The 12,006-nt window shown below is 32.8% G+C and overlaps 1 protein-coding gene across 1 annotated transcript in view; it reads right to left on the bottom strand.

The window, feature by feature from the left end:
- LOC145671912 (pickpocket protein 28-like) overlaps positions 1–12,006 on the bottom strand; it is a 45,898-nt gene that overhangs the window by 17,446 nt on the left and 16,446 nt on the right. Inside the window, exons 4-5 of the mRNA XM_081741122.1 lie at positions 4,755–5,106; positions 2,040–2,310 (exon numbers count right to left, since the gene is read on the bottom strand). Coding sequence (XP_081597248.1) covers positions 2,040–2,310; positions 4,755–5,106 — 623 coding nt within the window. The remainder of the gene's footprint in view (positions 1–2,039; positions 2,311–4,754; positions 5,107–12,006) is intronic.

Below are 12,006 nucleotides of genomic sequence, written 5' to 3'. Positions count from 1 at the left end.
GTTAAGATCAAGCTCTACCGCGGTACATGAAAACAATGCGACTACTTAGAAACGTAAAGGAGTTGTTGCGGCTAAAGGACAAGGTAAAGATGAACTAAATTGCTCAAAAATAAAAATGAACTTGATCCCCATCTTCTTCCCTGCTTTTCCCGATGTTATTCCTGGAACTATAGATTGATCTTGATAAATAAACAAATTGTGCAATCAAATACACAATTTAGGAATATAATTAACAACTTGAAAAATACCTTCTTATGTCCAATCGCGATTAATAATTGTTTTTGACAGACTGTCAAGATGTGTTAATATGATTATTAATTTGTATACTCATACGAAAGTGACCAATGATTTCTTTCTTCGGACTGCTGTATAAAAAGTACTGAAGGGGTGAAGTATGAAGTGTAAGAGATAATTTACTTATAAATAAAAATAAAATAATTCACATACTTTGCGTATAACTTTCTTGTATCAAAGGTCAATCATTTTGGCACCTGTAAGAATTTCTGGTACCTTTATCAATTACACTTTACTTTGAACGCGAGGGATCAAACTGATTTCCAACGTTTTGAGTTGTACTTCCACATATTCTAAATTCTTCATTATTAACTTCCATTGCAATATTATTCTTTCTAAATTGTTAATGTATTATACAGGGTGTTTCAAAACAACATCGACAACGTCTGGGAGGTGATTCCTGACACCAAGATAAGCCAAAAAGTATAGACCAACCTGGGTGCACAAATGATTCCTTTCAAAGTTATAAGCTGCCAAAAATATGAAAAATTGAACTTTAAAGGTTCATAGCTCCAAAAGTATGGGACCTACCGTAGTCGAGTCGAGACTTCACTTAGGAACTAATATGTGCACTATCCAAAAATGCATGTTTCAGAATCATAAGGTACTCACGTAGCAACTTTTGCAGAGGAAGTTTGGCTATGGGCGTATGACTTGAAGTACTCACCAACTACCTCTATAAAAATTGTTGTGAAACTACCACAGCATTTTGAAACATGGATATTTGGATAGGGCACATATTAGTTCCTAAGTGTAGTCTTTACCCGACTACGGTAGGTTCCATAGTATTGGAGATATGGACCTTTAAAGTTCAATTTTTCATGTTTTCGGCAGCCTATAACTCCGAAAGAAAGCATTTGTGCACCCAAGTTGGTTTATATTTTTTGTCTTATCTTGGTATCAGGAGTCACCTCTCAAACATTGACGGTGTTGTTTTGAAACATCCTGTATACTGTTCAAGCGATTAATTTACTCAAAACTATCAGTTTAATCATGAAAGCCATATTTTGTAACGAACAGCGTGTAATCAAAATTCCATCACCTTCAGTTTGATTACACGCTGTTCGTTACAAAATACGGCTTTCATATTCAAATTGAAAGTTTTCAGTGAATTAATATTGAAGATACTTGAGTGTTGAAGAATTCACAATATGTGGAAGAATAACTCAAAATTTAGTTAATCAACTAGTTTCCTCGCCTTTAGGGTAAAGTGTAATTGAAAAAGATATAGAAATTCTAACAGGTGCCGAAATGATTGGCGTTTGGAACAAGGAAAATATACGCAAGGTACGTGAATTATTTTATTTATACTTTTACGAGTACATAAGTGCAAAATAAGAACCTTAACATATTAGATAAAGTACTTGTTTATTAGATGTACATGGGAAGTAAAAATCATTCTTCTTTCATTGAAAGTTGTGCTCTTTTCAAGCAACGATCAGATACTTCTAGATTATTTGGATACTACTTATACATAAGTTTTGCTTTTTGTATCTCATTCACTGTTTATGCTCATTATTTTGTGTTAAACTGTATTGCCTATTTCTTGAATTATAAGTGTCTATTTTCCACGTTTTTAGTGCCAAAATATCTGGTCTCAGGTAATAACAAACTTCTCTTCCTTAGTGGCTAACATAAAAAAAAATCTCAAATATTAGCTTTAAAACAATTAGCTTATTCATAATGTAGATCATTTTGAAACAAATAACTAAAGAAATTGCTATAGAATAAAGATAGGAAAATACCTGGGTAGTAGAAAGGTATACAACCACAAACTTGATAGATAAATTCAGTTTCACACTCTACTTCACAGCTTCCTCTGCTGTATCGCTTGTAATGTTGCAGTTTCTTCTCTGTAGGGAAGATGCATCTTCGTTTGGAATAAGGAATGCTCAGCAAAGAGTCAGTGCTGAAGGATTCTGTGGCAGAAACGGCGACAAAAGTAGCAGTACCAGGTGCCACAGGAATACCACGTTCTCCAACAGCTGGAAATTCCTCAGGATGGTGGACCATAAGCTTCAAAAATATTATACATCACTGTTAATTTATAGTTAATATTTTTTAAAAAATCTAGCTATTGTTGGAAACTATTTTATTCTCGATATGAACAAAGAATAACAGTATCAATATTTTAGGAAAATGGTCACACATTAAGTTAGTTAATAATATTCATTAGGTACAAATATTTCTGTATTTTTAATTTGCGTACTGGATTACTGTATTATTGGGGCCGCGAGGCTCAGCGTAGAGCGTTCACCTCTGGTGAGCGAGGTTCCTGGTTCGATCTCAAGTGAACTTTGTAGTGGACAAACATCATGTGCGTGCATCCATTTTCTTCATTCTTCTTATTACCGGTTCCTTTAGCTTACACGCCATAATCGTGGAACGTGAGACTAAAAGATTTCCTTTCATTTCTTTTTCAATTATCCCCTACTATATTGATAGTTGGTGGCCTGTATATAATAATAATAATAATAATAATAAAGAAATTTGGTGCATATATATATATATGTGTGTGTGTGTGTGTGTGTGTGTATTTGCTAAACATGCAAAGACTTTGTATTAATGACACAACTATTAATGATTATTCAATGTATTTGAATCAACATCTGTGTGTTAAAATATTTATGTTTTCTTTATACACATTGCTATTGTTAAAAATCGATTCTTTCTACACCGGCGGCATTACAAGACCATTTTAGAGTATAAGCAAGGTAGTACAAAAAAACTGAACTTCTTTCCTACAATTACTAGTGATAAAAGTGTCCAACATGTATATGTAACTAAGCAGGTGTACTGTCAACATATAATTTATTCCGAATCTTCTGAAGTTAATATATAAATGTAACTAATTTTAATTTTCTCTAATGTAGTTCAATTTTCGAACTTCGACAATTAATATATACAGATAACTATTTGCTCATTAGGAGGAATACAGGTTATAATTATAATTAAATTATAATTAAAGTCTTACTTTCAAAATGCTGTAAAAAAAGAAAAAAAAAAAAAAGAGCCACTGGTCAAAATGAATTCAAATTTGAACTGAATATACTTGAAGAAGGGGAAACGGTTTGGCATAAGAAAAAAAAATTCCAAAGTGTAGGACAATTAAAAACCGAATCAATATGTGCTTTTTATGCGGTTTTTGTCCTAAGGATAATTAAAAACTGAATCACTACGTGCTTTTAATGCAGTTTTTGACCTAATTGAAAACCGACTTTCCCATGACCGACTTTTCAATGTGGTATGACCTTGCCGTAGTGGGCTTTCCACTAACAGTGCCACAATTGTTGAATGAGTTGAAAGACATTTTTTTCAGTCACGAAATCGAAACAATTAATCATATTGAACAGTACGGTTGGTTTAATGTGCAGCTCATGCCAAAGACATCATATTTCAATTCAAAATGTCACTTGTGGCCGAATTCACTTTCGTTATGTCGTTTACAGCGCCATCTATTGATACATTTTGGAACATTTCTGTCTTATGCCATACCGTTTCTCCCTTCTTCAAGTACATTCAGTTCAAATTTGAAGTCATTCTTACCAGTGGTTCTTTTTTCACAGCATTTTGAAAGTGAAACTTGAATTATAATCACCCTGTAGATTACACTTTGTAATCTACAGACAGACAGAATATTAATAAATTCTGATATTCAGAATTAATATAATTATTCAGATTTGTATAATTATATTCAGATATTTAATTTTTACCACTTTCCTAATTTTTGTGAATTGGGAATTGTACAGCGTATACAACAAGAACAACAGCCAAATACTTCCCACCCCCTTCTACTACTAGTAGTACTAAATCTGAGAACTTATATTATGTTAGCACTGTAATAATGATAACCTTAAATTAGTTGTTTGTATTTACCACATGGCTTTGTTATTTGTGTTTTAAGGTGAAAGTATAGCACCGCCACCGATATTGTTAGTATGTTTTGAAGATAATTAAATAAAATCAATAACATACAAAGAGTGAAAAAGTGACTGACTGGACCTAAACTCGAAGCCGGGACTTCCGGCATAGCGTGCCACTCAGTCCGCTTCCCAGAATAGCCACTCTCTCACTCTCGAGGTCGGTGCTCTCCACTGGAGCCACGTGGGTTGTACCACACCCCCCTGCTGTGATTGGACACTCCCTGTGTCCATATATTGAACACTTATGACAGTTGTGATTTCATATAGATATTAACACAGGGATTGTCCAATCACAGCAGGGGTCTGTGGTGCCGGAGGTCCCAAATTCGAGTCCCGGTCAAGTCAGTCACTTTTTCACTCTTTATATGTAATTGAAAAATCTTTGAGTTTTACGTCCCACGGTTATGCCGGTTAGGCTAAAGGAGAGTTATACGTAATTGAATTCACATCTATAAAGGATATAGTGTGTTAAAAAATCGGTTGTTTCCTCTTTTGTTAATATCTATATAAATAAAATCACTAATGAGATAAAATTACCTTTAATCCTGAGAAACCATCCGTAGGAATAAGGTCACACTTCATTGTATCGACCATCAAAGTGAGACCCCGGCTCCGTCCAGCACCGATAGCCCGTCTTGGCTCCTCGTCATCTACTATCATTTTCTTCTCTGGGACTGAATCAGGTCTCGAGTCAACAATCTTCTGAATACCCTCACAAATTTGTGGAAACATAGATTGTGTATAAGGATAACCACAAGCATCTAAATTTTCCATAATCGCGTCTTCGATTTCGTTTGTTGTATTCAGAAATAATTTATCCTTGTAGTCCTCAAGTTCTTTTTGTATTTCTAAATAAACTTCTTCAAATTCCATTACATCTTTATCAAAACTGGAAAACAAAACAAGCGTTAGTTGACATTCAGTAAAGCGTTTCAACATATTATATCGTGTGAATAATTTATTCATGTTATATTACTGTTCTAGTTCAATGCTAGAACAACTTAAAAACATATAATTTTAGGGTATTCCCATTCACAGTGATACTTGGTACTCAAACGTCAGTTAGTCTTGTCTAACAAATTGCTTAGCAAAAAATATAAAACATCACAAAACCTAAGGAAAGCGTCCAGCAAGCCCTTCCGCTAAATGGTTCATCAGATCAGAATGGAAAACAATAGAAACAAAAGAAAATTAAAGAACAGAGAAATAGTTGTAAAGCGTCAAGTTGGGTGCTATATTGCAATGCAGAATCACATGACAATATTATCAGATTGAAAGTGGAGAAAGTACAGTGAATGAAGAGAAAACTAACAGGATGGGTTATTAGGTAAGCACTTAGCACGTAGAAGCTATAATGAAGAGATAAATTTATAAATGTATAATTATATTAAATACTAAAAAGTTTATTTAAAAAAAGCAAGAGAAATGAAAACTATATAGGGAACATTTTATAAAAAAATATAATAACAAAGGATAAGAATTTAAAAATGAAAAACGGATTGAATGTAATGGCGTGAGATATTTGTAGACAGATAATGCCTGGGGAACGTTTGCGAATAGAATAATTTGTCATGAAGTTAATATTTCCTGCTAAGTAATTTGTTTTCGATGGCTTATATAGATTTTCTGTGTTTCAGCTGTGTACTTAAACTCGAATAAGATGTATAACAGATCAAAAACTCAAATTCTCTCAAACTCAAATATAGGAGTTAGAAGAAAACAAACGAACGTTTTCTGGTCCTTTTATATACATATATTTATTAAAGTGACAAACGGAAAATCAAAGACAATGTATTTACAAATGTAAGCATGCGATTACATTCCAATATAGATGAGAGCGTAGAACAAAGTACCAAAGCAGAGACAAAACCGAATATATACAGAAATGAAAGGTATGATATGGACGAAAATGTGTCATGATATCTATATACAACTGCGACTTAGGGAGTGTATGGGATTAAGATATTCCTGGTGACCTGTACAGCGCGGAATGTGATCTGTTCGAACTACCATCTCCTTCAATGCTTTTAGTGTAATCTCTGCCACTGAGGCTTTTCTTTTTGTTCTCTATTATTCTTCCCCAATGTTGTTTCGCCATTAGTTCTGTAAGCCATATACATTTGTTCATCACAGACTTCCTTGCGGTATACTAAACATACTGGCCACCTCAGATACACTTGCGCAAACTAACCGCAAACCCACAATTTGGTCTATTTGAAATTTAGAGAATTCTTTCGTTTTGCATCACCACCGTCTGCCCGCTTCAACACATACCTCCGTACTACCCCGCCTGATATACTACAGATCTCTGTCGTATGACAAATCAGAGCTATTTGGACGCTAACGGTTGTTCCATGCCGCATTAAGCAGGTACGTCATTTCTATTATTTTGATAACTATCTGTATATAAAGAGTTAGATTGGAGCAAAGAAACACGAAAACAGTAATAGGAAATTAATTACTTATCAGAAAATAGTGAAAACATTATCGCATAGACCATATGATTTTTCGCTAAATTCTTCATCAGATAAGAAAAGGAAGAAGTATTAAAAAACGAAACATAAAAGAGCAGAGAAATTATTATGGAACATTGAAATAATGTTACCAGGCGGAAAATAGATGTAGTTTAGAGCAGAAGGATATAACTAATTGAACAGGTGGAGTTTATAAGAGTGCAGAAGAGCGAAGGAATAATAAAATAATACTGACTGATTGTTTTTGTTAAAATTTAATGGTGGCGTCAGTATTTGTCCCCTTCATGATAAGGCCAACGGCCGAAACAAGCTGTACATTAAAAATTCATAATAAAACCTCTAAACAAAAGTGTAAAGCAAACAAGATCTACAATTAAAAGAATAAACCAAAGTAATAGCAATTAAATCTACGGTCGCGAAAACACTAAAGGAATAAACAACAAAATATAAAATATATAACAAGAGAATTACTATAAAAGAAAAGCTATAACAGAAAGTTATAACAGGACAAATCTAAAAAAATAACCGAATACTTAATGGAACGATATAGTTTTCGTAATACGAACGGTCAGTGCCACACACTAAATAGAAATGTGTGAGATGTAAGTGTCCGCTACGCCATCCAGATTTTTAAAAAAAAGAAGAAAAAAAAAAAGAAAAGTAAACATTTTCCCATCTTGATGGTGAAATGTAGAGACATATAAAACAATAGAAAAATGTCATTTTTAAAAACTGTTACGGCCGGTAACAGCGGTAATATGCACTAAACAATTTATGTATCCTACATGTAATTTTCATAATGCCCGTGACGTCCCAAAAGTTGCTATTGGCAATAATTTAACCAGTCACCTGTTCATTGAAGTCATAAAAGAGTGTGATAGGTGAAACATCCATTTTGTGTTGTTTCTACTATACACATTCGTTTCTGCTAATCATTGCATGTCGCATTTTTCAGACTGGATGTCGCATTTTTCAGAGCATGAAAGAGACATGATGTAAATATTTGAATTCTTGCCTATATTGTAGTCCTTGAAAAGGTGGCGCATGCTGAAGAAAATACAGAAGACAATGCTCAATAAATGAAATCATGAACAGAAACATATTTTACGTAGCTGGAAGAAGCTCGTGTAGTAGGAACTATACAGAAACCGAGAAAAAAGAAACTTCCTGTTGCTGCAGAAAGGAGTTGCTGATTTCGAAGATATGAAAACGGACGCTAATAATTCCGATGATATTGCACAAGTTGAAGCACTTTTGTCACCAATCAACCACGTAGTCGAACTTAGACCCAACCAATAGGAAAAACCAAACCCTATCACGCGGAAATATATGGTCCGGTCTATTTGAATGACTTTGTTCTTGTGTTATATATATAAACAGCACCATGTTTCATTGGAAAGGTCACTAGGCAATTGACATCAATATCCTACCAAATTCTTATCATGCATAAGAAGATCAATTGCAAAAATGCGTATTTCATCTTTCCTACAAATGGTGACGAATTCTAAGTGCTTCATTTCCAAGTTGCTCAGAAATTAAATACACCTAAGGACCGGCGCAGGAGTGGCTTTTATTTCACAGACTCGAATGTCGTAGAAGTGCAGCAATTTTTGTTACCATAAAATTGACGCTATTTTCAAAGTAACAGTGGCCTTGCTGTAGATTTTGCAACATAAGTAGATTTTTTGCATTTCATTTCCCTCTACTTATATTGTTGCAACAATATCGATGATCCACTTATTATTTCTTTATTTAATGGACTCTAACAATCTCTTAGGCGTAAACAGAGATTATGACAAAAATTATCTTGCAGCTCTACTTCTGAATGAAGGACAGAATTGTTTTTATAATAATAATAATAATAATAATAATAATAATAATAATAATAATAATAATAATGCCATTTATATATTTTATATTCAAACGATCACAAATATTGTACATTTGTACATGCAGTATCTATATAAAAGTAACAAAGACATTTTATATACATCTTATATTACTAGAGCAAAATCAGTCAGCTTAAAAAGCATGTCCAGATGGTCTTATATACACCAGAATATACATATAGTTATACACATTTAGCTTTCATAGTGATGATACTTATAATATATTTATTCGATGTATTAAATAGTGAGCTAACTTCGATCTGCTGACTTTGTAGTTTCTAGTCCTTCATTGGCTTCTAGCTTTGCAACTTCCTATCTTGTGAATGTTCAACATATTCGGAATAAAAACAATGTTGCATTAGATAATTTGATAGACTTGGTTTGAAAATTTTATCTGATTTTTAGTCTCTTGTATTTTTAGATAATTTGCTTTAAATTAATATTCCTATACACTTAAGACATTTTTGGTAGTGTTATGTATAAATGTAGCAAAATCCTTTTTATTTCTAGCATTGTAGATATGTAGGTCACTGTTGCATTTAAGAGCTGATTTGATATATTTATTTATGAAGCTTATTGTTCGTAATATGTAGGGATAAAAGATTTTGGGAAAATTTCAAATTGTCTAAAAATTATTTTACATATTTGGTACCTTTCATGTACCTTTCATTGTTCTTTTTTTGAATTTTAAATATTATCTTACTTTGTGTTGCATTTCCCAGTAAACTATTCCATACGTAAGTAGCGTTTCAAACCGACTATCATAAATTATCTTAACATTTAATAAGTTGAATGATGTCTTCACACTTTTCTCCTATTGCTCATCTGATACTAGCTTGCATTTCTCTGTTGGTGTATCCAATAGTTGTTGATCTTGCGTACGTACATTGTATCTTTGTATAATTTTCACTCCTAATTTAGAGGCAAGATAAAGACGTATTTAAATTATAAATTTCAAAATCTTTAGGTCACAAATTGAATTGCTACTTCAGTTAAAGAAAAGAAACTGACAATTTTACGGTATTCCTCTATCAATTAATCAGAAATTATTCTAGATACCTTAATAGACGAATAAATAGTACAGCTTACATTAAATAACTTGGTCTAATTCCCTTTAGAGCACAATCTCTGATAATATTTATAGATTTACAATAACAATATACTCTTATGGACATAAGGGTAAAACAAAGCTATAAATCTCTTTGCTGCAAATACTGTGCTTTTACTTCTATCGTGTACTTTTTTGAAAATAGATAAATAGTTTGTGTTTATTCAAGTAAAGTTGAAGTGGTACCCTTAGACTTCATTTTCTCAGTATGAAGAAATATTATAATTAATCTTCTACCACAGACTGCGTAAATGCCAAGGCGTAAAGAAAAGAAAAAGGTACAAAATACTTTTTTAAGATTAGATTATTACTGTGTGAATAAGGAAATGATGAAGTAAATTGAAGTTTTATTTAAAAATATTTATATTCATAGTTATGTTACTTTTAAAATAAATAATTGTTTATGTTATTGGTTTCTTTACAAGTTAATAATGCTTCCATCATTATTTTTAAATAATGTTACTCATGTTATTACTTACTATAATTTTAAAATTAATGTAACGTATGTTATTACTGCTTCACTTACTGAATTAATATTACTTACGTTCAGTGTCGGACCGGCCAAGTTGAGGGCTCTTGGCGCGGGTCCTTAACCCCCCTATATATATAAACTTAACACGTCAGTTACAAAACATGATAAGTGACAAAATCATATTTTCTGTATTGAATAAATATGTAGTACAAAACAGATCGAAAAAAAGTTACAATAATACTGAGACAGCCCTCTTATCACATGTGACTTGAGCACATGGGAGCGTAAGCGCAAGGGGCCGTTACAGACTAGAGGGGGCTTTTGCTAAGTACAAAGTTTTACTGGTTCACGGGGCCGTACTGATATGAGCAAGAGTGGCCCGAGAAGACTTCTTTTGGGAAGACGAACTTAGGCTTCCGCAACGTTTTTGGTAAGCAGCAGACTCAAGAAAGTGTTTTACGATCGATCAAATTCGACCGAGGCCTACAGGTTCTGTACCTAGTGATCCCTGCGAGGACCCTCGGGCTTCGGGCGCTTGGCGATCGCCAAGTGCCAACGTTGGCCAGTCCGGCACTGTTTACGTTAGGAATTTCTTAATATTTCAAATTATCATAACGTGTGCTACTAGTTAGTTTACTTATTTTTAAATTATTTATTAGTTACTTTTTATACTAATATTATTCATATTACTCTCTACGTTTTAATTAATATTAGTATGTTAAACCATTACTTTACTTTCTATGTCAATATTACTGACGCTATCAGTTACATAACTTTTCAAGTTAATATTATTCATTAATTAATTTCACCTACATAAATTGCTTCAATTAATATTTTATTGGTATTGTTTAGTTAATATTTCTTACAGTAATAGTTACTTTACTGTTTAAATTTACATTATTTGTATTAAGTTATTTTACTTCTTAGATTTATATTACTCATGTTATTAGTTACTTTAGTTTTTAAAGAGCTCTTTCGTGGATAAGGAGTTAGCGTAAGCACCTTTGGCCTTTGGGATACTCGGGTTCGATTCCCAGTAGGATCCAATGTAGTTCGTATTTCACCTTAATCAGTAGGTGCACGTCTCATATAGCCTCACTGCTGAATGGGACCTTAAACTTTAAATCAAAATCATTTAAAGTAAGATTACTTATATTATTAGATGACCTTGGGCTTCCCTGTTCGTGATGCCGTTCTTAGTACTAAATACCTTGTAATTTAGTAGCTAACGATTATCCTGAACTAGTTGTAGCGACATAAGATATGCTTTACAAAATGTACTAATCTTGTAACACTAATGTAGGACAGTTACAAAGAACGCTTTGGTATCATGTCCTTTTGCTCCCAATAATTTACAAACTTGATAGAAAGATTGTAGAATTTGTAAGTTTAATTAAAGGGGCTCCAACTATCTAAGATAATAAATTAGTAAGTACAGTTATACCACTGTCAAAGGAGATAAGCTCACTTGGCCGGACCTAATGGGTATTTACTACGGCTAACTCCTATCAAATGCCAAAGTACTGGGAAATGAAATATTTGTCTACTTAAATATTCTAGAAATGTGTAAATTTTTCTTTACGAGTTGCTTCAACACTTAATACTCTACCGTTAGTAAAATAAACCATATATTATGTTTGCATTGCATCGAATAGGAAGTGATTGTGCACTTCAGAGATTTCGTCTAAAAAAACACTGTTGGTCAAGTTATCCTTACATATGCTATTTAATAGATCGTAAATGAAAACTAGATTAGAGATTAGATAATAAAACGAATTAATGGAAAAACATCACTAGATCGTAACAATAATAGTAATAAAAATATTCTTAACTTTTTCTTTACCTT

Source organism: Thermobia domestica, chromosome 15, assembly GCF_964235325.1.
Source record: "Thermobia domestica chromosome 15, izTheDome1.hap1.1, whole genome shotgun sequence".
Taxonomy (NCBI): domain Eukaryota; kingdom Metazoa; phylum Arthropoda; class Insecta; order Zygentoma; family Lepismatidae; genus Thermobia; species Thermobia domestica.
This window is presented reverse-complemented; position numbering and strand designations above follow the sequence as displayed.